The sequence below is a fragment of the Manihot esculenta genome, chromosome 3 (genome assembly GCF_001659605.2).
Source record: "Manihot esculenta cultivar AM560-2 chromosome 3, M.esculenta_v8, whole genome shotgun sequence".
Lineage (NCBI taxonomy): Eukaryota > Viridiplantae > Streptophyta > Magnoliopsida > Malpighiales > Euphorbiaceae > Manihot > Manihot esculenta.
Window position 1 is genome coordinate 26071323 of NC_035163.2, and position 21790 is coordinate 26093112.

The following is a 21790-nucleotide window of genomic DNA, read 5'->3' on the forward strand; positions in this document are numbered from 1 at the left end:
AAATCCACAATTTCCTCTAATATTAAACAATTTCAATTTATTTCAAGTAACAAAAAAGTCACACTACACCTGCAATAACGAATTTTTATAGTACTTTATTGATTTAGAACTAAGTTAAAATATATTTTTCTCACATTTTTAATATTTAATTAATTTTTTAATATTTTAAACAAAAAATCAAACAATTTATTTGATTGATTTAAAAAAATTAAAAAATAATTAAATATTTTATATATATATATATATATATATATATTAATAGCTTAGAATTGTTATTTTTTAAATGAATCGTAGGATAAATGCATTCATGGAATTCCCGAGTGACCAACTGCCTTTATTGCTTTCATGGGAACGGCTTAAAAATATATAAAAAAATATGTTTTTTTGCATTTTTCAAATCATTTTTTACTTTTTTATTTGGTAATTTATCTGTATCTTTTAATTTATGCACATTGACAAAATAAAAATATAATTATATATGAAGATCTTATTTAGCTTCTGGTTTTCATATGTTAGAGTATATAAAAAGCTCGGAACCACCTCGTCTTTCAATGATTTTTACAGCAACCATATGACATGGTGATGTTAGCCTTTAAATATCATAACTCTATTAGATTTCAGAGCCACTGCCTCCCACGAGGCAATGAAATTCCCCTCCATCAAGTATGCCCAAAGACAATTTTGACACAGCCTTTAATAAAAATACCGGCGAAAGAGTTTCAGCAGTTGTGGTGAAAAACCATGTGGTTCAGATACTTGATTGGAGGTGCAAAATTTATCGGAATATCCTTGATCCCTTACTATGTAGAGTTTTGCTTGTGCAGAAGCAATGAGCTTAGCTTGTGATAAAGGTTACAATCAAATCATTTTTTAGGGTAAATGCAAAGAATTGATTTTTGCTATTAATTGTGAGGTGTATTTTTATCCATTCACAGTATTGTGCAAGATATTATAATTATTCATCAAGATCTTGTTTTTACATAATATCATAGCATATAAAATTCCCAACCTTATGATAGACTAGGCATATTTATTTTGAACAAGTCGTAATTTTTTTGTATTCGAAAAAAAAAGTTAAATTCAAATACAAACTTATAAATTTAGAAAAAATTATAAATATAGTAAAATAATTTATTATGCATATACATCTAATACTTTCTTTATATTTATATATTTTTTATTTAATTTATTTGGCTTAATTTTATATAATTTTCAATCAATGATTCCAGTTTTTGACATATCTTACTTGTTCACACCGATTTGAGCCAAATTCAAAAAAAAAAAAAAAATCAATTTGGTGCACCATGTGAAACCTCCTGTATAATTGGATTAATTTTCTGTAATAGAATGGGAAATATTTTTGAAAAAATCAATTAAAAAAAAAAGAAAAAGGAAAGATAATGAAGAAGTTGCACATGGTGCAAAATCTAAACCAAATCCAGCATGACCCGCAAGAAATTGAACAGGGCAACCAACTCTCCACAATTAAGGAAAACTTCAAGGATATTTTTGTCATTTCACTCGCTAATATTATTTTCAATAATAAATCATAATATCATAATATAAAATAAAAAGCAGACGCTGCAACCATCCGGGTGGGTTTACGGGGCGAGAGAGAAAGGTAGAGAAATCCAGAATCAAAACCCATATCATCCATAGCCATTGAAAGAGAACTCCCCAAGCTTATAACATTTTCTTTCCTTTTCTATCTTACCCACTAATTTTCTCATCTCAGTTTCTTTATACTTGTATTTCATACATGAAGAGTTTGTTTTGATCAAGTGGTTTGGTGCTGATTGTGGGTTTTCTTTTTTATCTTTCTCACAACCCACCCTCCCCCTTTTATTTGTTGTCTTCTTGAAGAACCCATATGAGGAGAGGAAGAGGAGCCGCCGCCGCAGCTAAACAAGTTGCGGAACCAAACGGATCTGCTCCTCAAAATATCATTAATGGGAAAGAGCCCAGATACAGAGGAGTGCGAAGAAGACCATGGGGTAAATTCGCCGCTGAGATCAGAGATCCCTGGAAAAAAACCAGGGTCTGGCTTGGCACCTTCGATTCTGCGGAGGATGCTGCCCGTGCTTATGACGCCGCAGCCCGTTCTCTTCGTGGTCCCAAGGCTAAAACTAATTTTCTCATTTCCGACTCCCATTTATCTCCCTTTACCTATCAAAACCCCCCCGATCATTTCGTGGGCCACAGATTATATACAGCAAATGGGTTTCATGAGCATCACGTAAATCCCCAGAGACCCACATCTAGTAGTCAGAGCAGTACGGTGGAGTCTTTCAGCGGTCCCAGGCCACCGGCGCAGCAGCAAACAACAAGGACAACAGAAAAATCTGGGCTATCGTTGGCAGTGACGGCCCCGAGGAAGAGCCATCACCGGACGCCACCTATGGTCCCGGAGGATTGTCAAAGCGATTGTGATTCGTCTTCTTCGGTGGTTGACGATAGAGAAATTGCATCATCCTCGTCCTTGTGCTGCAGAAAGCCCTTACCTTTCGATCTGAATTTTCCACCGTTGGATGAGGTTGACTTTGTTATCGATAATCTCCATTGTACTGATCTACGCCTTTGATGATGATGATAAAGAAATTTTTTCAAAGATTAGGTTAAGATAAACTCGTCTTGAATGTATACGATTATGCACGTATGATGCTTTTCTCCATACTTCCTTTTTTCTGAAAACGCGTGCTTTGCATTAAACAAATAGTAACATCTCATGCCTTCACAAAACCATCTGAATTCAGCTCGAACCGGAATTGAAATCGGATTGGACAAGTATCGTTCCAGCTGGGTCCAATCCCTAATAAGTTATGGTCTGATTTGAAGGTAATTCCGGTTTGTTTTTGAATTTTAATTTTGGTTTGAAAATCGTTTCGTTCGCGCTCTTTAATTTTACCATTTATTTTTCTTAGAAAAAATAAAAATAAAATTTCTTCCGGAACGAGAATCATGGAAATTAGCGGATCTGCAGCATCGATGAAAAAGAGCCCAAATACGCCGATTACGGTTTACGGAGAAGGCCATGGGGAAAATTCGCGGTTTGATAAGGGAGACCCTTGGAAAGAGACGAGGGTGTGACTCAGCTCAGCACTCTTCTCTTCGATTCTGTTGAGGACGTCGCTCGCGCATACAACGTCGCCGCCCAGTCCCTCCGCGGATCTAAGGCCAAAAATCAATTTTCCATCCCCGCCTTCGATTTCTGCTCCTTCACTTACCAATGTTCCCCTAACTCGTTCATGGATCAAGGGATATGCAGAACAAAATGGGCGTGAAGAAGCATCACGTACATGCGCAAAGACTCACATTTAGCATCTTGCTGTGGGATCATTCAGCGGTCCCGTGTCACCATCCAGCAGCCGAAAGCAACAAAATCAATGGTTCTGTTGGATCAGGTTGACTTTGGGATGATCTTCATTGTATTGCTCTATGTCGTGAAAGGTTACAATCAAACTTTCAAGACTCTGAAATGATGTAAAAAAGGATTTTCCCCTCGATTGTTTCTTATTATCATGCGAATTAAAATGGGTAAAAAAAAAGGAAAAAAAAACGGAGTGAGAATTTGAGATTTCTGCAAGGTGAAATGCTCTTAATCCAATGTATGGAAATGTATATAAAAAAAAATGAATGGCTTATGTTTGATTTTATGGTTATATGGTCACTGTTAATTGGAATTTAAAAAAAAAAAAATCAATGTTGTTAATATTTGATGAGAAGAGATGAGATATGGGTGGGAATGTCTATTGTGAGAAAGCAACGAGTTGTGGGTAATAATAATGCGTTGTTGGTTCTCTCCGATCAATCATTTTCAGCTGTGTTGGCCATATGCGAAGAGGATGTCACTGGCGGACGGACCAGCCAATGGAAAAGCATATTCGGCCTGAAATGAGAATAGATTTGGTGAGGTCCGTGAAGGGATTTTGGCATGGCGACTTCAGGACAAAGCCCCTTTATTAATTCCAACATACTGTACCTCTATCTTCCACTCTTAAACTGGGAATGGATCTATCTCTGCTAAGTAAATGTGATGTCCTTTTGTCAGCATATGCAGCTTTACACCATGTAAGTTTATTTTCTTATTTTCACATCAAATAAGTTCTTAATTTCATCTCAAAATCAATAACAAGAAATTCTGGATTTATTTAGTTTTATTTTTTGATCAAATAAAGAAAAAAAATTATTAAATATATTTATTAAAAATATTAATGATTAATTTAAAAGTATATTTGCTAAAATAAACTAGAGAAAAAAGCTCAGAAAGCGAAAGGCATGCGGGGATAGCTCAGTTGGGAGAGCGTCAGACTGAAGATCTGAAGGTCGCGTGTTCGATCCACGCTCACCGCATTTTTGCAAGTCTCAAGTAGCTCGTAAAATACCCATTCACTCGACGTTTACCTCTTTGCCTATAAAGGAAACTATTACAACTTTGTTTCCTTACCGAAAATAATAAAATTTATTAATGATTTATATATAACAATTTTAATAAAAATTACAATATTAAAAAATATTTTTTTTTAAAAAGTATTTTTTTTAAATAATTTTTTATTAAAAAATATTTTTCTTTAATTAAATTTTTTAAAATATTAAAAAATATAAAAAATATTTTTCATAAAATAAATAGAGCTTAATTATCGGTAACTTTTATTTTTTGCATATGGGCTTGTTAGCTAGTGTAATGACAGTTAACTTTTGTGAGTTTTTCTTGAACTTACAAATTATTTATTTATTTTTACATTTACTGTAACTTTTCCAGATAAAATGGAAGGAAAAAAAAAAAAAGAAATTGCATGACCTAATTAAGATCTAGTTAATTCAGGTTGAATTGTAAAATAGTGAGTTTCATCTCATAATAAATAAATTATCATGATAAAAAATAAAATCACACATGATAATTTATTTTTGCATGCCCATAATATATTTATCAATTAACATATATAATTAAATATCAATTTTCAATCATTCTTTTATGTTCTTAAATACTAACACTTTACTTTAGATTGTAAATAAAAATTAAAGGTCTGAGATAAATAATTATATTAATCGGATTTAATAAATTCATAATTAAATGTAAAAAAATAAAGGCAAAAACAAATTAAGAAAATATAATAATTTAAAATTAAAAAATAATTTAGCTCTATGGTTAAGAAAGGACATTTTGTATTTCTTAAGAAAATGGATTTACCACAGTGAAGAAGGTCCAATCATCTGTTGAATTTTATATATATAGGATGTTATTATCTGAATCTAATAAAATTTATATATTTATATTCAAATTTATTTATTTTAAATAAAATTATTAACAAAAATATATTTTATATAATTATTATTAAAAATATATAAAATTAAATACCTTCAAATATTATTTCAAATAATAATAATTAGATATGAAGTAAGTTTGAATAATTTACTATAAAATTTTAATTAAATTTAAATCGAATTATTTTCGTAAATATTTTATCTATTTACCTCCCTAAAGACTTGCGAAGACCTGCTGGACCGCTGTAGTTATCAGATGACCAGTGACCCGTTGGACTTGGACTTGGACTTGGACTTGGACTTGGGTGTTCTCAATTTCAATAGTCTAGATGGCTTGGATTTGGATGATTCGGACTTGGATAACTTAGGCTCCGATAATTCCAGTTTAGTCCTTTTTGTTCGGCACTAAGTCAGAACTCGTCAATAAGACCCTAAAATACCAAGCTAATTGGTCATGAAGTGGAACTTTGCCGGTACAGTGTTTCAGCCAAAATTGCTATTCATTTGGTTATTGAAAATTTACAAAAAATTCAGTTTCCTTGCTTTTTTAAATTGATTTTTCTTCTAAAAAGGTGGCAAATTAAGGTTTTTTGGGATTTTTGGAAAATCTAAGAGAATTTTTTTCTCAACAAGCTAAAGCATGCATTATATTTAAACGCAATTAAAATTTCTTAAATGACGGCCAAAAAATTGTTTTTTTTTTTTTTTTTAAAGGACGTCACCTTGAGTATTTCAAATTTTAAGATACAGTGAACAGTAACAAGTGAAAACGACAGCGTTTTCCTACAAATCCCAGACCCTTTCGTTGGCCGAAAGGACTCTCTTCCCCCCATCCCCCAAAACGCGAGAAAAGGAAGAAAGAGTTCTTCTCTAGATTTTGCTTGTTCATAATTTAAAAGAAAAAACAAATCGACTTAGGATAACGGAACTTCGGAATCGTATAATCGAAAACCAAAAAGTTTGCTTGACTGATAATTTGTGATCATGGAAATATCTTCGGGACCAATCGGTTCTTGCTCCAAGGAGAACCAGAAGACCTACCTTGAGTGGTTTAACTTCGCTGATTCAGGTTCATTCTCCTCCTACACCTCTATCTATGATTTTTTTGGTAAACAATTGCTGATTAGTACTGTAATTTGAGCTCTGCTTTTTTTTTTTTTTTTTTCTTTTCTTCAGATGGTGATGGTCGGATCACCGGTAGTGATGCTATAAAGTTCTTTGGAATGTCTAATTTATCTCGACAGGATCTCAAGCAGGTTTATTTTTCTGCATCTTTGTTCAATTCAGTATTGAGGTCTTCTTGTTTTATATTAGTACGTTTAACTAAAGATTCACTCTTCTCCTTTCCCCATTTCATAATAGGTGTGGGCGATTTCAGATTCTAAGCGACAGGGATATCTTGGCTTCAATGAGTTCATCGGTGCTATGCAGGTTCCATTTAGTACCTTTTTTCCGCCCTTTTTTTGGGAATCAATTGTTATTTACTGATCCGTTGTTCCTTTGAATTGTAGTTAGTTTCCCTGGCACAAGCTGGACATGAAATCACAAGTGATCTCTTAAAAAGCGATGGTATGTTATATAGGTTTTATTATGCTCACTGATTCCATGCTTGATGTTGTTTTATTAATTTTTTCAGTTTTAGCACTTTGAAGAATTTATTTTGTGTGATGTTAAGTTCATATTTTACTATATTGCAGTTGACTTTGAAAATCTGAAGCCTCCATCCATGGAAGGTCTGGATGCCCTGATTGCTGTAAGTGTTTTGCTAATATTTTTGTTTTACTAAAATTGACTTGCAGTCTATTTTTTAATTATTAAATCTAATTCATGGCAGAAGAAAAAGCGCACTTCAAAATCAAGTGACCCTGATATAAATGGTAAAGAACTCCTCTTATTATTTATTATAACGGTGGTTTTTTGTAATCGTTTAAACAATGCTTGTCAATAATGCAGTTAGTCCTCCAGTGGAAACATCGCCTTCAGTCAGTTGGTTTTCCTCAAAATCATCGAAAAAGGTTCACCTTGTACATTGAAAGTTGGTGCTTAGATTCTAAAAAAGTAGATTTTTTTCCCTCCTTTGTAGTTCATAATGCAAGGAACCTCCTTTTCCCCCTCGAATGCATATTAAGCATATATTCAAATTGTTGCATATATGATCAATAAAAATAAAAAGAATTTCGAGATCCATTTCTGTGTATTTGCTACCAAGTTAATCTTGTCCAGTCAGAGGACAAATTTTTACAGAGTCATTAACCCATGGCCTGATGGTACTAAGTTCCTCATACATGCAAAAACCTTGTGTTGCATTGTTTTATTTTGCTTTCAAGTTAATTTTTTTTTTTAGGTTTCTACTCACACCTCTTACTTTTTTTGTGCTCAAAATTTATGGTAATTTCTTAGGTACCTCTATCCTCCGTTACATCCATCTTTGATGGGTTAAAGAGATTGTATATTCAGAAGCTCAAGCCGTTAGAAGTTACTTATCGTTTTAATGATTTTGTATCTCCACTGTTGGTAAGTGGGCAATAGTTTTTGCTTCTGATGTTTACCAAGATAATTTGTCCAACTAGTTTTTGATTTAGTTTCACATTTCAGGATTTGTGTAAAGTTTGTTCAATAGTATTATTCATGCTTTAGTATAGATTCCACAACATAGTAGAATGTGAGCTTATAGGTATCTGGGCACTTGTCCTCTGCAGACAAACAGTGATTTTGATGCCAAACCAATGGTCATGCTGTTGGGCCAATATTCCACAGGAAAAACAACATTCATCAAACATTTACTTAAGAGTGGTTATCCTGGTGAGCTCTCTCTCTCTCTCTCTCTCTCTCTTCTCTCTCTCTCTCTCCCCCACAAAATAAGTGAGAGTTATATTCCATTTCCTGTCACTAATTTGTTTTTGTCTTTCTGATGCTGGTACAGGAGCTCATATTGGACCTGAGCCAACAACTGACAGATTTGTTGTTGTTATGGTATTTAGAAAATCCAGTTACACTTAAACTCTACTGATGTATCAGACTTGAGCCAACTAGTTGCACTAGGACAATTATTGCATATTGCTTTGCTATCCATTTTTAATAATCTACTTAGTATCTCATTACTGTTCTTGTAATATTTTAGCAATAGTGTTTACATGCTAGTGGTGCTTTGTACAGTCTGGTACTGATGAAAGGAGTATACCCGGCAACACAGTGGCAGTCCAAGCAGATATGCCCTTTAATGGACTGACAACTTTTGGAACTGCATTTTTATCAAAATTTGAATGTTCTCAAATGCCTCATCCTGTGAGTCTTGGTTTCTACAATCAGTAAAGATATTCTTGATGTTATCTGAAGCATTTGCATATATCTATATCAATGTGTGTCTTTGTGCCTGAAGTTGCTGGAGCATATTACATTTGTGGACACGCCTGGAGTTTTATCAGGGGAAAAACAACGAACACAACGAGCTTATGATTTTACTGGTGTAACTTCATGGTTTGCTGCAAAGTGTGACCTCATTCTGCTTCTGTTTGATCCTCACAAACTTGATATCAGTGATGAGTTCAAGCGTGTCATTTCATCTTTGCGTGGTCATGATGATAAGATTAGGGTGGTTCTGAACAAGGCAGACCAAGTTGATACTCAACAAGTAAGAACTCGTTCAACATTTTGCTTTTGATTCTCTGATTTTAAAACAGCACTCTCGTTGGCATCTATTTGTGTATGGATTTTTCTCTCATATTGTTGGTGAAGCATTCTAATACCTTTTTTTGTCCTCTCGCTGCAGCTAATGAGAGTTTATGGTGCATTAATGTGGTCACTAGGGAAAGTTCTAAACACTCCTGAAGTCATGCGTGTTTATATTGGGTAAGTTTCTATTGATAAATTTGTTCAATAGCATAACTGGGGAGATCCCTTTCAAGCATATTAATAGTGTATCAATGGAATATGATTTCATTAGGTTTTTAAGGTTTCTTGGATTGGTAAAAACAAATTCCCCAAATGGTAGTTTGTGATTCTGAACTTTTTGCTCTAATGTTTATGCAACAATAGCATGAAAAAGAGGTAGGATGTTATTTGTGTCTTTTTGCATGTTGATTGTCATAGAAAATTAATTTCTCATTGCTTGGCAGCTCATTCAATGATAAACCTGTAAATGAAGCTGCTGTTGGTCCAATTGGGAAAGAACTTTTTGAGAAAGAACAGGATGACCTTCTGTTAGATCTAAAAGATATACCAAAGAAGGCTTGTGATCGTCGGGTGTGTTGCTTTTCCCTCTTTCTGCTAGAAGTTAATGTTTTTCATCAATGTTTATAAGTTTGAGAATCACAAGTATGTACACACAATATATCATGTGTGCACTATGTACTAGGATGAACCGTTGGTTGTGCAATGAAGCTTAATTTGCATGATGTTCTCCAAATTTTTAAACTTGGTGAACTGATATCCCCCAAAGTAATTTTTCTAGGAAATAAAACTTTGTTATTGGACTCGGCTATTGGTTAAAACTCTGATTACTTTATATTCTTACAGATCAATGAATTTGTGAAACGAGCTAGAGCTGCTAAGATACATGCTTACATTATTAGTCATCTGAAAAAGGAGATGCCTGCAATGATGGGTAAAGCAAAGGCTCAACAGAGACTTGTAGATAATTTGGTAGATGAGTTTCGAAAGGTTTTGCCTCTGTCTCTCTCTCTCTCTGTCTCTCCAAAGCATGTATATGGACATGCCTGACATTTGTCTTGCTTTAAATATATTTGTGGTACTTTCCTTATTCTTGTTTCTTTAGGTTCAAAGGGAGTTCCACTTGCCTCCAGGTGATTTCCCAAATGTTGAGCACTTCAGAGAGGTTTTGACCGGTTACAGCATCGACAAGTTTGAAAAGTTGAAGCCTAAAATGATACAAGCTGTAGATGACATGCTTGGTTATGACATTCCAGAGCTCTTGAAGAACTTCAGAAATCCCTACGACTAAGAAACCATATATTAGCAATGTATAGGGTATGTAATCTAGATCAAGACTATATAGACTTCAAATCATTTACATATTGTAGGATCATTGGACAAATCGATTTTGGGTCATCAGAGGGCTTGAGCCTTGAATCCATTGAGTTATCCAGAAAATATATAACCAATTCATAATATTTGATTTGAATGGATTGAATTATTCAGAGAATATGTAGTCAATTTATAATGTTTGATTTATTCAGGCTTCTAGTTTATCTTTTCTGTTGGAGGAGCGAAGGGTACGATGGCCCTTTATTGTTTTTTCTTTTGAGAAAATGGGAATGATGATCGATGATGAATGAGGGTGAGTGTCCTGTTTGTAGTAATTATCTGTTAATTGTAATTTTTTTTTTTCAAATAATGGTAGAATCTTGTAAAGCTGATATGGCTTGTTCATGACTAGCAAACGCGAGTTGTCAGCTCTAATATATGTGTTCTCTTTTCCTTAATTACCTTCTCCAATAAACCTATAAATTGAATTTCACCCTCATCAACCGACTCCCTCTAGGAGCTTTGCCGAGACTAATTAGTAAAAAGGCCTAGATCCGGAGTGATCTTAAATCAATCATGTTTAGAGAAAATTTCAATATCGTACTTGTTTAGAAGAAAAATAAAATTGCATTTTCATTATGATTTTATAGAGTAACAATTACTTGAACATGCTTGTATTGACACAAACATCTTAAGGTCAATAGATCAGATTTTACTACAATTACTTGAAATGTATCTGAATAACATTCTTTTTCAATTGGATATAACATCTACTCTTTCTCAAATTCGCCAATTAGTTAATCATATATATATATTTTTTAGCTAATGATCGAATAGTAAATTTGCTAAGTTATCTTTGAAAACCCGGATTGATAAAGAAACTGTTATGATTATTTTTCCAGTCCCGGTGCCTCTAAGAAGATGTCCAAATAAATTAATTTGGCACATTTGAAAGGAAAGATGCAAAATAATTTTTGAAGCTCAAATTCTTAATCTTATCAATTCAGTTCATAGGATTTTGAGCTCATGTAATAAAATGAGATGAATGTAGTCTTTCCAACATAAGGAGAACATCAATTAGACTAGTTGCAGGAACTAATTGTGAGACGCATTAGACTTCTCCTCAAAGGTGGTTTAAAATCAATTCTAATTTTGCTTAGAAAACAAATCAATCATCTTGTCAATGACTACTCTCATTCGAAATTTAAGAGAACAAATTATTGATGGGATTATTCTTAAAACTCATCATCCAACTTCAATTATTAAATTCCTCCTTACCTATAATTGCAGGTTTTAATTTCAAGAAAACAAACAGCAATATTCATTACTTAGAAGTCCCCGAATCCAACTTCGACAACGCCTTAGCTCTTCCCAATTTCCTAGTGCACACTATTTCATTCAAGCAAAATTCTGTCTCTAACAGTTTGATTTCAAATGAAAACTCATTCTTCGAAAAGCTGCAATTGCTTGTTTCCTTACAACTTTCCGACACTCTTACCTCTTCTACCGCTTGATTATTCCAGCATGAATCACAGCCATTAGTTTCATTTGCAGCAGCTTTCACTTTCCCTTGTTTCGTCTCTTCTATCTACCTCCACCACAGCTGCACTTGGGCAGATTCTTTTGCTGTACCTCGATCATTTTTCTTACTATATTTGCTCTCTTCTCTCCTTCCTTGTCCATGCTTTATCCTTCATTTATACTAATTTTTGTAAATACATAAAATTTCAGGACTCTATTTTGTAAAAAAGAGCGAGTAAATTAACAGCTCAATGAATCACCGAACAGTAGTGGGGAGCCCCTGATAAGATAATACCTCTCATTTGCAAGGTTAAAAAAGGTGAGAGGACACAGTTGCACAAATTTTAACTTAAAGAGGCCATATTGAGAAAACACCAAAATTAGAGGACGAAATTACAATAACAAAAAAATTTGGATTTTTCGTATTATTTTATTTATCGCCGTAAGAGAGAGATAGAGATAGAGAGAGAGAATTCGAGTATTTTCACTTCCTCCCATAGTCTGGATCATAGCAGTAAAATAAATCGAAGCTCTTTCAGAAAATTGGGATTCAGACTCTTGAAGTATTCTATTAGTTGCCCTTTTGCACCTTCAAGTTACAATCTTTCGGTATGATACATCTTGTTTCAGTCTTTCTTCTGTTGCTCTTCAATTTCTTTAACTCCCTTTTGTATTATTTGATTCGAACTGACTGAACTTTATGCCGTAGTACGTTCAGTAGATAAAGTTGTTTCTCTGGTTTCATAGCAAGATACGATTACTGAATTTGGATTCTGTAGAGGATTCTTTGAATATGCATGCCAGGTGCTTGATTAAATTCTCCATACGGTTTCGGGGTTGCCTTGTGCTTCTTGTCTATTTCTGCTGCTCGATTTTTGAATGAATTAATTTATCAAACCGCCAAATTAACATGGAGATTTTTTTTTAAAGTCTTCTTTTAAGAGCTGAGTAGCACGGGAATATTGATAACTATCTATTATTTTTGAGTTGCAGAAAGAAAGCAAAGACAGGCTTGAGGAGAATGCTGCCGCATAAAGTGAAGAAGGCTGTCACAGACAACCCTAAGAAGCTTGCTAATTTGATTGATCTTGTAAATCTTCCTTCAACACTTCGAGAGTTTGTGGGTCAGTCTCAAATTTCTCGTTTGGGTTGCTTCATGCGTGTCTGGTCCTACATCAAGACCAATAATCTCCAGGTTCTTCTACTTCTCCAATTAATTTTGCAGCTATACATCTTGAAGTAACTTCTTCATAAGGGTACATCTAATTACTAATATTAGCTTGACCTCATGGGTTTGTAGTAGCTGTTAGCTAAATGTTAGAGGGAGTGAATTTTCATGATACACTTTTTTTTTTGTCGAAGATGATACACTATCTGATCACTCTAGCTAGTGTTTTTACTCTCTAGTCAAAACATTTAATATTAAAAAGTTGTTGCCCAACATGGCCTATATGAAAATAAGTTTTAATAACTGTTAGATTAAATATTTGTATCAAAATGTATGCAAAATCAATTAGACTGAGTATAATGAGTACACAAATCTATATGCAAATATTTGATCCATAATTGTTAAGTTAAACTAATTCTCATATAATGTTGAGCTTATAATTGCCTCACCCTTGTTAAAAAATTTTTAGCTAATGTTTTGCTACCAACTATATTTTTTCACGAGTCATATTTTTCTTCTTGCATCTACCATGAGTATTATTACAATTAGGACTTGAAAATATTATTTGTTTTACTTGAAGATATGTCTAATGTCCATCTATGATCCGCATATTATTTCTAAAATGTGGTTTTACGTGTCATGTCAGAATTTAGCATACATTAATTGGTACCTCTTGAACAATTTTCAGTTAGTTTGAGTAACTCTCTTGATCTTTCAAATAGTTAATGCCAGTACGATGTTATTGCACACATAAGGTTGTTTATTTAATTCTTAATTCATAGAACTGAAATTGCTAAATATCTTGCAAATGTGATTCCAACTCTTTCTCCTGTTATCCTTCAATAGTATTCTAATATTTGTTTGTCTTCTCAACTCTCATAAATACTCTGGATGTGTCTTTCACTAGGATCCAAACAACAAGAATGTTGTCAACTGTGACGAAAAGCTGAAGAGTATTTTATTGGGCAAGCCTCAGGTTGATCTAGCTGAACTACCGTCTCTTATCAAACTGCACTTTCCTAAAGAGCCAAAATAAGTTGCAATTTGAGATCAAGGCATCAATGTTCTGTTTTTTCAGGATAAGGTTCCAGTTTCAAGTCGAAGCTTTACTAAAATATTTTGACTTTTTTTTTTTGGCCTTTTCTTTTTCATTGTAGAATTTTTGGTTTTTAGTTTTCTTTTTTTTTTTTGTTCCAAATATCAAAAGTGATGTTTTTGGCATGTAGTATTGATTATTCTTTGACCGTTGGGATAAATCGAATTCATGAACAAAAGTGGTAACTTTCCCTGGAGCTCCTTGCAACTTTTCAGTGAGGATTAATTATATCCAAGGACATGTATCCCATGCTTGGTATATCTGCTTGGTTTTTGCATTGCACTGATTCCTTGAAGAATACATAGAAGTTGAAATATTATGTGACCCACTTATGAAATAGTTGTTGTCTTTGCAAAATTACCAATCAATGCATTTCCCATCTATGTCTGGTGGGATCACATTGAATCGTTCATTTTGTTCATGAGAATTTAGATTGATCAACTCAAGGAGAAACTTCCTTTCTGCACTCAAAAGTAAATTAATGGAAGAATTTTGCTTGGCACAATGCTACGTCGATTATTAATTTACAATAAAGCCACCATTAAAGATGCAACCAATGAGGATTAGAACTAGAATTGTTACACTAATAAAGAATATTATCTATGGTCATCATTACATAAACTGGGCTAAACAATTCTTTACCACATAATCAGCAACAAGCTGATTTGTTCTCTCTGTGGGATGGAAAGAATCCCAGAATACATATTTATTTGCATCAAAGCATGTAAATGGGTTTCTTTTATTGCACATGTAGCTCATCTCAAACAACCCAGTTCCGCAGCAAGCTTTTGTTGCATCTTCAAACCCTGTAAATAGGAACCATATCAGAAAAATGTCTCCTTTATGAATTCACTTAAAGCATAATTAAACTACAATTGGCCATGATATTCATACTTACCAAAAGAACTGGGATTCTCAATTATTTGTGAGAGAATATCAAAGGGGTTTGAAAGCACCAGTTTGATCCCAGCAACCTCCTTATTCAGATCAGTGACCATTCCTTTCAGCTTCTCATTGAAATCCTTGGCCACATTATTGTATTCTTCAATGCATTCACTTCCAAAAAATATATTCGTAGTTCTCTCCAAAGGCAAACACCCCATTGGAGGAAGCCCACTTAGAGATATCCTCCGAGCTCCAAGATGATGAAGCTCTGAAACAAAATTTCTAGCAATTTGCACTAGAAAATTCTGGTACTCTGCAACAGAAAACTGAGATGATCTGCCTGGAAATATATAGTAATTCTCAAGGAAGTCATTTGTTCCAATGCTTATCAGGTAGAGTGCTTCCTCTAGTACTTCATTAGCCCTCTCCTTTCCTAGATATCCTCGAAGCTTCTCCTGGTATTCTTTGTAATACTCCAACTCCTTCCAAAGAGGTATTACAGACTGCAAGTCCAGTGAGAGAGAATATAAAATAAATGGATTGATTCAACAAAAACATTCAGAAATTCATTCGAAAAATGCTTTGGTGAATGCAAATTCTGCTAAATTCTAGCATCATTGCCTGAAAACAACTTACTAGGACATCAGAAGTAGCATTGTCATAGCCAGTTCCTGCAGAAGCGAAGCAAACTCCTGTGGCAAAATCTTTTATATCATATGTTGGATCTAAGTATGCAGGTACTATTGGCTTGTTCCCGAACGCTTCAGAAATGAAATCTGTCGGAATCCGACCATTGGAAAACCTTCCAGTTGGCTTACCATCATAGAAATCCCGACCATAAGGCGCAAAATTACTCTTGAGCACTGTAGATACATGGTTGTTGTTGCCTGAATCGACCGAAGAGTCTCCGAACACAATGATGGCCGGAACTTTTCCTCTTACAGTAAAGACTTGCAGTAGCAGATGAACTAACCAGAACCACATGGTCTCACTTGCCATATTTGGTTTGTCTTGACTCAAGTTGTGTATATAATATCAGTATCCTAGAGACGGTTGGTGAAGCTGGTAAGGAAGATGATTACTTGTGAATCTGGCGAAGGGGGATATTTCGTTCAGGCAATAAAAGTTCTAACACATGAAGTTTGTTGAGACTTTTAATTGCTTCAGTAGGTGATTGCCAATATTGGGTATTGATTCCTTTGCCAAAACTGGCAACCCACTTCTAATTACAGTGAGATTGCCCTTAAAGACGTATCCACATGGTGTTCCTCGATTCTTCCGAGGCCACATCATAGTTCTAACATATAACGTCTGCAGAAATTTCGCATGTCAGAACAATTACATGATTCTAAAAAAGAAAAAAGAAACAATAAAATAGATATAAAAAATTTAACTTAATTCAACCCGAGTTTACATTCTCGGATAAAACATTAATAAAATTACATTATAATAAAAATATGTAATATAATCTTTCAAAGTTTAATTTCAGTGTATTTTTTAAAATCTCATAATCAAAGACGGGAGTCTTTGATTCACAGTTAAAATGTGATGGAGCAGTTGATCTGCCTAATAGCTTTGGATGTTTATGTTAGGTTTTGATTGGAAACAAGAACTGCTTAACGTAAAGGGTCCTGTTCTTTTGCTTTGTTGTGGTTGTAAAGTAGGCAGAGGAATGGATTTGCGTGGGTGAAATAGAAGAAGAAATGGTTTCAGAGAGGAACATGTAACGCTTGAAATTTTTTTTCCACTTTTTGTAAATAATAATTACATCTGAAAGTCACGAGACTCCTAACAGAAGCCCTTAGCTTTTTCCTATAAATGTAAATTTTACCTAAGATGGCTAAGGGCCAATTTCTATCACCTTATAGTAAGTATAATGTTTTCTTTAACCTGATAATGAGAATATTTTTTAAATTAAATTATGTTTCTACTCACAAACTAGTTTGCATAATTGTTATATAGGAAACAATAATTTTTTTTTTCTCTTAAAGATAAGGAAATATTCCACTGAAAAGATCAAGAGTTAAAATAAGCCCATGACCTATAGGAATATAACCAACCCATGCAAGTTTCCAAGGCCTAAGAACACAAAAACCCAATAACCTATAGAATCCTAAAGACCCAATTCAGCTTTACTCAGTCTCCCTAATCCGAATCAACGTTATATTGTGCTATTCCTCCATTCTTGCCATTTTCTACTGCTTATGCTTGAAGAAGTCCAAACAGAAGATATTTGCTCTTGTAATAGTAGCCAAAGGTACGTTAATAAACTAAAGAGCATAAAAGCAAACATGTTGGCTACGACATCGAGGAGCCTGGAAACTTTTCATACCAAGGAGGAATGAAGCTATAGACGTAGATATAAAATGCAATATTAGATCAAGATACAAACAATGGAACTTAGCCTTTGAGAAAGAAAAGACAACAATTCCGCAATTACATCAAGCCACCATTGAAAGAACTAAGAGAAGCAGCTTTTAGCTCAAACAATGAAAGGGGAAAATATGCTTTAAAATCTTAATTTAAAATTTGTTTAATCCTTAGCTCAAACAGCTTTTAATATTAATATTATATTAATTTAAAATTTATTTAATCCTTACATAAAAATATAAGAGATTAATTAATTTAAAAAATTAAAATAAATTTATTTGTCTTAATTGAATTGAAATGCCTGCCGAACAGTAGATTCAGAACATAGCCCCTCTTACCTCGCTGTACAAAAGCTTCTGGATCATTCCATGAAAAACCTAACCTCCAATCATGACAGGACAAAAATACCCTTGTAGAAAACTCAAAATCCTTACCCTCGTTGGGAGACATTTAGAACTTTCCTAATAGAAAAGGATAATTCGGTCATTAAATAAATACCTTAACACAAATCAACGCCTTCTCGTCTCAGTCCTGTGTCTTTCGCTCCAAGCACACGCACTTTCCCTCTCTTTATTTTCCTTCACTTTCTCTAGAATCCTCCTCCTCCTCTGCCTCCCTGGAATTTTGTATAACCCCCATTTAGCTTCCAATTAATCATTCTCTACAGCTATGTTGATGTCCAGGGTGGTCTTGTCACGCGCATCGAGGGCCGTGGGCCGGCGCTCCCTGCTTCTCCTTTCTCCTTCGCAGAAGCAGCAGCTACCATTATTCTCTAATCAGACTGACTCCCTAGTTCATGCGTATCATAATCAGGTGTGACACTTAATAAACAGCTTCAATTTTTAGTTTGGCTTTCGGTTAGGGTTTTGCTAGGGTTTAAGGATTTTAAGTAAATTGTTTGAAGTTCAGTTCTGTTCTGTTCTGTTTTGTTTTGTTTTTAGGTTTTTCCCCTTAGTGTTGTATTTATTTTCGTGGGATTGTCCTCATGTTTGGTTTTGACTGGGGGTTTTATAGGGTTTAAGATTTCTGGTGTGATACAAAATGAAAGAAAAGGACAAGTAGAGTAAGTGGATCTCAATCTCAATCAATCTTCATTAACATGAAGAATAATCCTCTTTTTACAAATCAACAAATCATTTATAGCTGTCAAGAATACATGTTAACCATCTAACAGTTTCCCAGCAACTCTAAACTATTTTCACAACAGGATACTTGACAGCTCAACCTTTGAAGCGATAACAGCTCCTCTTTTAAGACGCAGCGTTTCATTATTCTACAGCCTGTACGCACCTTTCTAATATTCAATATTTTGTTTCACAACAATTTTTTTTGGTTTTCTAGAGTACAATGTTCCTATTAGGAATTGTGATGCTTATTACCAATAAAACTGGGTTTAATGAGAGCGTTTGTTTGCTCGCTCATTTTAGAAATTTCTCGAGGCTTTATTAAGTAATGGTCTGGGATTTGAAGTTTCATTGTGTTCTGTTGAAAGATACAGCCACTCAGAATGACATTTTGTCTAGTTACAAGGAAATGAAATCTTCTGATACTGAGTTATCACAAAGCTCTTATTGCACTGGCTGGTAATGTATGAGTTCTCACACTGCCAACGGCCTCCTCCTCGTTAATTTTCCAACCAACAAAATTTGCCTCCACTCAACAATCTTCTTACATTCAACTATTCCAGTACTTCTATAAAGAAATGAGAGAATGTGCACCAAACCTGTTGCCTAGAAATTCCATGCCCAGCTCATCTTTTCAGGATTAGAATTTTCCGTTTTCCTAAGTTCAAACATGTTTTGACCATGTACTTCAATTGTGGTTAATAGATGACTGGGTGAGATTTTGCTAAGATGGAGTTTCACATTGTTGTCTCCTGCAACATGATTATTAGTGGGTCTGATGATGCCAATCGAATAGGTGACATGAAGAAGTTGCAGCTGAATTTGGTTGCACTAAAAAGATTTCCATACTTCTGCCACCAAACTTCAATTTTTTTTATTGAATTATGTATTACATCAGTGTTTTGCAATTTTGTTAATTGAAATTGATCATTTTGTTGATTGAATCATTGAATTTTTTCCCTTTATCTCTTTGTTTCTATTTGTTGGTTGATAGGTTGATCTGTGTGAAAATGGCGAGTATTTTGATGCTGTCTATGGTTTTTTTCCTTTTGTCCTTTTTTTCGAAGTTGGCCATCTAGGAAGGTGGTGGTTGGTTGTTTCCTAGAGTTCCATAGTTTACTCCAATGGTGAAGGTTTTAGTGATGTAGTAACAGAATTGAGGAAGAGGAAGATAGAAATAAGGGGAAAAAGAGAGGGGAGAGAGAGGGAAAGGGTAGTTTAAAAAGTTGTATGATTTTTTCTCTAATTAGATTTAATAGTTATATTTTTTTTCTCTCTCTCATTAGATCAAGTCGAAGAGCTTTGACTAATTGAATATTCCATTTAAATTGGAGGAAAAACTTAACTTTTGATTTTATCAAATCTGAGGAGTAAATCTTTGTATTTTCAAATTAAAGGAACCGATGTGTTAATAATGGTAATCCCACGAGCTATATAGTAAATAACACATTTTTATTGCAGCTTCTTGATTTTGAATATGGCCTCCTCCTTTTCATCTACTTTTTGTTAACTTTGTGATGCAAAAATTTGAAATGACATACATGTTTGTCCTGTTCCAACTTGTTGCAAGCCAGGTGTCTTTGTTTCATCATTCAGCCTTCAGTTCTTCTCCCTTTAAACGATTTGGATTTGCTTCCTCTGCATCCCCTGAGCCTAATGAAAAGGAACAAGGGAGCAGTGTAGAGAATAATGGTGCTTCCTCAAATGTTGAATCAGAAAAATCAAATGGAGATGCAAAGCCTTCTGATAAGGCAGAAACATCTTCTGCAGATACAAAAGAATCAGGTTTTAATTCGGAGCCCCAATCAAATGGGTCTGAATCTGTCAAAAGAAGGAGAAGAGGTACTAAACGAACTAAATTTTCTGATTCAGATTCAGAGGCTGAAGGTGATCTGTCAATGGATGATTTGGTGAAGCTTGTGGCGGAAAAGGAAGAACTTCTGAAGTTGAAGCACAAAGAGATTGAAAAAATGCAAGATAAAGTTCTTCGCACTTATGCAGAAATGGAGAATGTCATGGAAAGGACAAAACGTGAAGCAGAGAACTCGAAAAAGTTTGCCATACAGGTTTGTTTAGTGGCTGCTTTATTGTCTAATGACTGTTAACTTTTGATTTAGATGCGTAGAAATTTTTTTTTTCTGTTCTTTTTGGATGGTTATGCTTTTGTTCAGAAATTTTACACTGTATAACTAATTTTCATGAGCGTGCTGCAGAATTTTGCAAAGGGTCTCCTTGATGTTGCAGACAATTTGGGAAGAGCTTCATCAGTTGTCAAAGACAGTTACTCAAAAATTGATGCATCTACTGATACTGCTGGGGCAGTTCCACTCCTCAAGACTCTTTTGGAAGGGGTTGAAATGACTGAGAAGCAGCTTGCTGAGGTAAACATCTTTTATTACTTAATCAACCATCACTCAACCACACTGTATCCTAATTGCCAATATTTTGCATCTAGATGTGATTGGGAGGGCAGTTATTTAATGCTGAAACAACTTTGATATTTGGGATTTCAGGTATTTAGGAAATTCGGTATAGAAAAATTTGATCCAATAAACGAGCCATTCGATCCGCATAGGCATAATGCAGTTTTCCAGTTACCAGATGCTTCTAAGCCTCCAGGCACTGTTGCGGCAGTTCTAAAGGTATTATTTGAGTAACACCGAGTTTTTTAACATATAAATACTAATGTGACTATCACTGCTTATCAGTACAAATTAAGAAACCATGTTGATTCTTGTCTTCAAAATAAGATTCCGTTTAAACTCTCAAGACTTTTGAAGGTAAGACTGAAGAAAAATTCATGATGTTATATTTGTCCTTTGGTTGAAACTGTTATCATTGTTATAAAACTGGGAATGATCTCTTTGCCTCATTTTTTGAGGAGGCATTACATCCTCTTACTGCACGCGGTATTAAAGTTTATAATGTTCTTTTCCTATTTGTTGCAAAGGATTGCCTTATTAGTCACTGGATTTAGGGTGGTGTTGAGTCGGCTTATTTAGGCATGCATTCATGAGTAGATAGTGAACTGATGCCTTGTGTTACCTACTGCAGGCAGGATATTCTATGTATGATCGTGTTATCCGGCCAGCTGAAGTTGGTGTTACAAAGGAGGCAGAGGAGAATGGCGCAGGGTCCAACAATTAAGGTGGTAACGCTAGAAGACTTGGTCAGGATACGAATTTAAAAAGTTTTGCATTTGTGAGATAAAATTGGAAAGTAACGCTTTCTTGCTAGATTGGCCTTACCTGGTATCTAGTGTACTTACAAGAGGGTCATTGGTATGAAAATTCTTTTTTAAGCTTATACTATAGTTTTGAAATTTGACATACTTGGGTCCTTTTTACATATTGTTATTTTTTATATATATATATACCTTTT

At 34.3% G+C, this 21790-nt stretch overlaps 5 protein-coding genes and 1 non-coding gene across 9 annotated transcripts; 5 read left to right on the plus strand and 1 right to left on the minus strand.

Annotated features, from left to right (window-relative positions):
• Positions 1–1581: 1581 nt before the first annotated feature.
• Positions 1582–2835, plus strand: LOC122723387 (ethylene-responsive transcription factor 3-like). The gene has a single exon (XM_043955536.1). It carries the CDS (start codon positions 1871–1873, stop codon positions 2579–2581), a length of 711 nt encoding a protein of 236 aa, XP_043811471.1. The 5' UTR covers positions 1582–1870; the 3' UTR covers positions 2582–2835.
• A 1442-nt stretch (positions 2836–4277) lies between these two features.
• Positions 4278–4350, plus strand: TRNAF-GAA. The gene has a single exon. It is a non-coding gene; the product is annotated as a tRNA-Phe (tRNA).
• Positions 4351–6058: 1708 nt separating this feature from the next.
• Positions 6059–10423, plus strand: LOC110611841 (EH domain-containing protein 1). 2 transcript variants are annotated; one of them, XM_043954979.1, is made up of 16 exons: positions 6059–6331; positions 6439–6518; positions 6625–6693; positions 6774–6831; positions 6960–7015; positions 7097–7139; positions 7216–7277; positions 7663–7776; positions 7962–8064; positions 8186–8235; positions 8419–8547; positions 8642–8893; positions 9032–9111; positions 9378–9504; positions 9778–9921; positions 10037–10423. In XM_043954979.1, the coding sequence occupies exons 1-16, from the start codon at positions 6247–6249 to the stop codon at positions 10220–10222; spliced, it is 1638 nt and encodes a 545-aa protein (XP_043810914.1). In that variant the 5' UTR covers positions 6059–6246; the 3' UTR covers positions 10223–10423. The 2 variants fall into 2 exon arrangements, with proteins under 2 accessions (XP_043810914.1, XP_043810915.1); XM_043954980.1 differs by having other exon boundaries at positions 7100–7139.
• Positions 10424–12223: 1800 nt separating this feature from the next.
• On the plus strand, positions 12224–14311 carry LOC110611843 (upstream activation factor subunit UAF30). 2 transcript variants are annotated; one of them, XM_043954982.1, is made up of 4 exons: positions 12235–12375; positions 12476–12570; positions 12760–12961; positions 13842–14311. In XM_043954982.1, exons 2-4 carry the CDS (start codon positions 12560–12562, stop codon positions 13968–13970), a joined length of 342 nt encoding a protein of 113 aa, XP_043810917.1. In that variant the 5' UTR covers positions 12235–12375; positions 12476–12559; the 3' UTR covers positions 13971–14311. The 2 variants fall into 2 exon arrangements, with proteins under 2 accessions (XP_021608052.1, XP_043810917.1); XM_021752360.2 differs by lacking the exon at positions 12476–12570 and having other exon boundaries at positions 12224–12375.
• A 9-nt stretch (positions 14312–14320) lies between these two features.
• Positions 14321–16094, minus strand: LOC110611842 (GDSL esterase/lipase At4g26790). Its single transcript, XM_021752358.2, has 3 exons — positions 15552–16094; positions 14929–15418; positions 14321–14836 (listed from the first exon to the last, which is right to left on the minus strand). The coding sequence occupies exons 1-3, from the start codon at positions 15912–15914 to the stop codon at positions 14643–14645; spliced, it is 1047 nt and encodes a 348-aa protein (XP_021608050.2). The 5' UTR covers positions 15915–16094; the 3' UTR covers positions 14321–14642.
• A 1703-nt stretch (positions 16095–17797) lies between these two features.
• LOC110612355 (grpE protein homolog 2, mitochondrial) lies at positions 17798–21738 on the plus strand. 2 transcript variants are annotated; one of them, XM_021753123.2, is made up of 6 exons: positions 17798–18098; positions 19984–20194; positions 20282–20475; positions 20623–20790; positions 20923–21051; positions 21464–21738. In XM_021753123.2, exons 1-6 carry the CDS (start codon positions 17955–17957, stop codon positions 21554–21556), a joined length of 939 nt encoding a protein of 312 aa, XP_021608815.2. In that variant the 5' UTR covers positions 17798–17954; the 3' UTR covers positions 21557–21738. The 2 variants fall into 2 exon arrangements, with proteins under 2 accessions (XP_021608815.2, XP_021608814.2); XM_021753122.2 differs by having other exon boundaries at positions 19984–20475.
• The last annotated feature ends 52 nt before the right edge of the window (positions 21739–21790 follow it).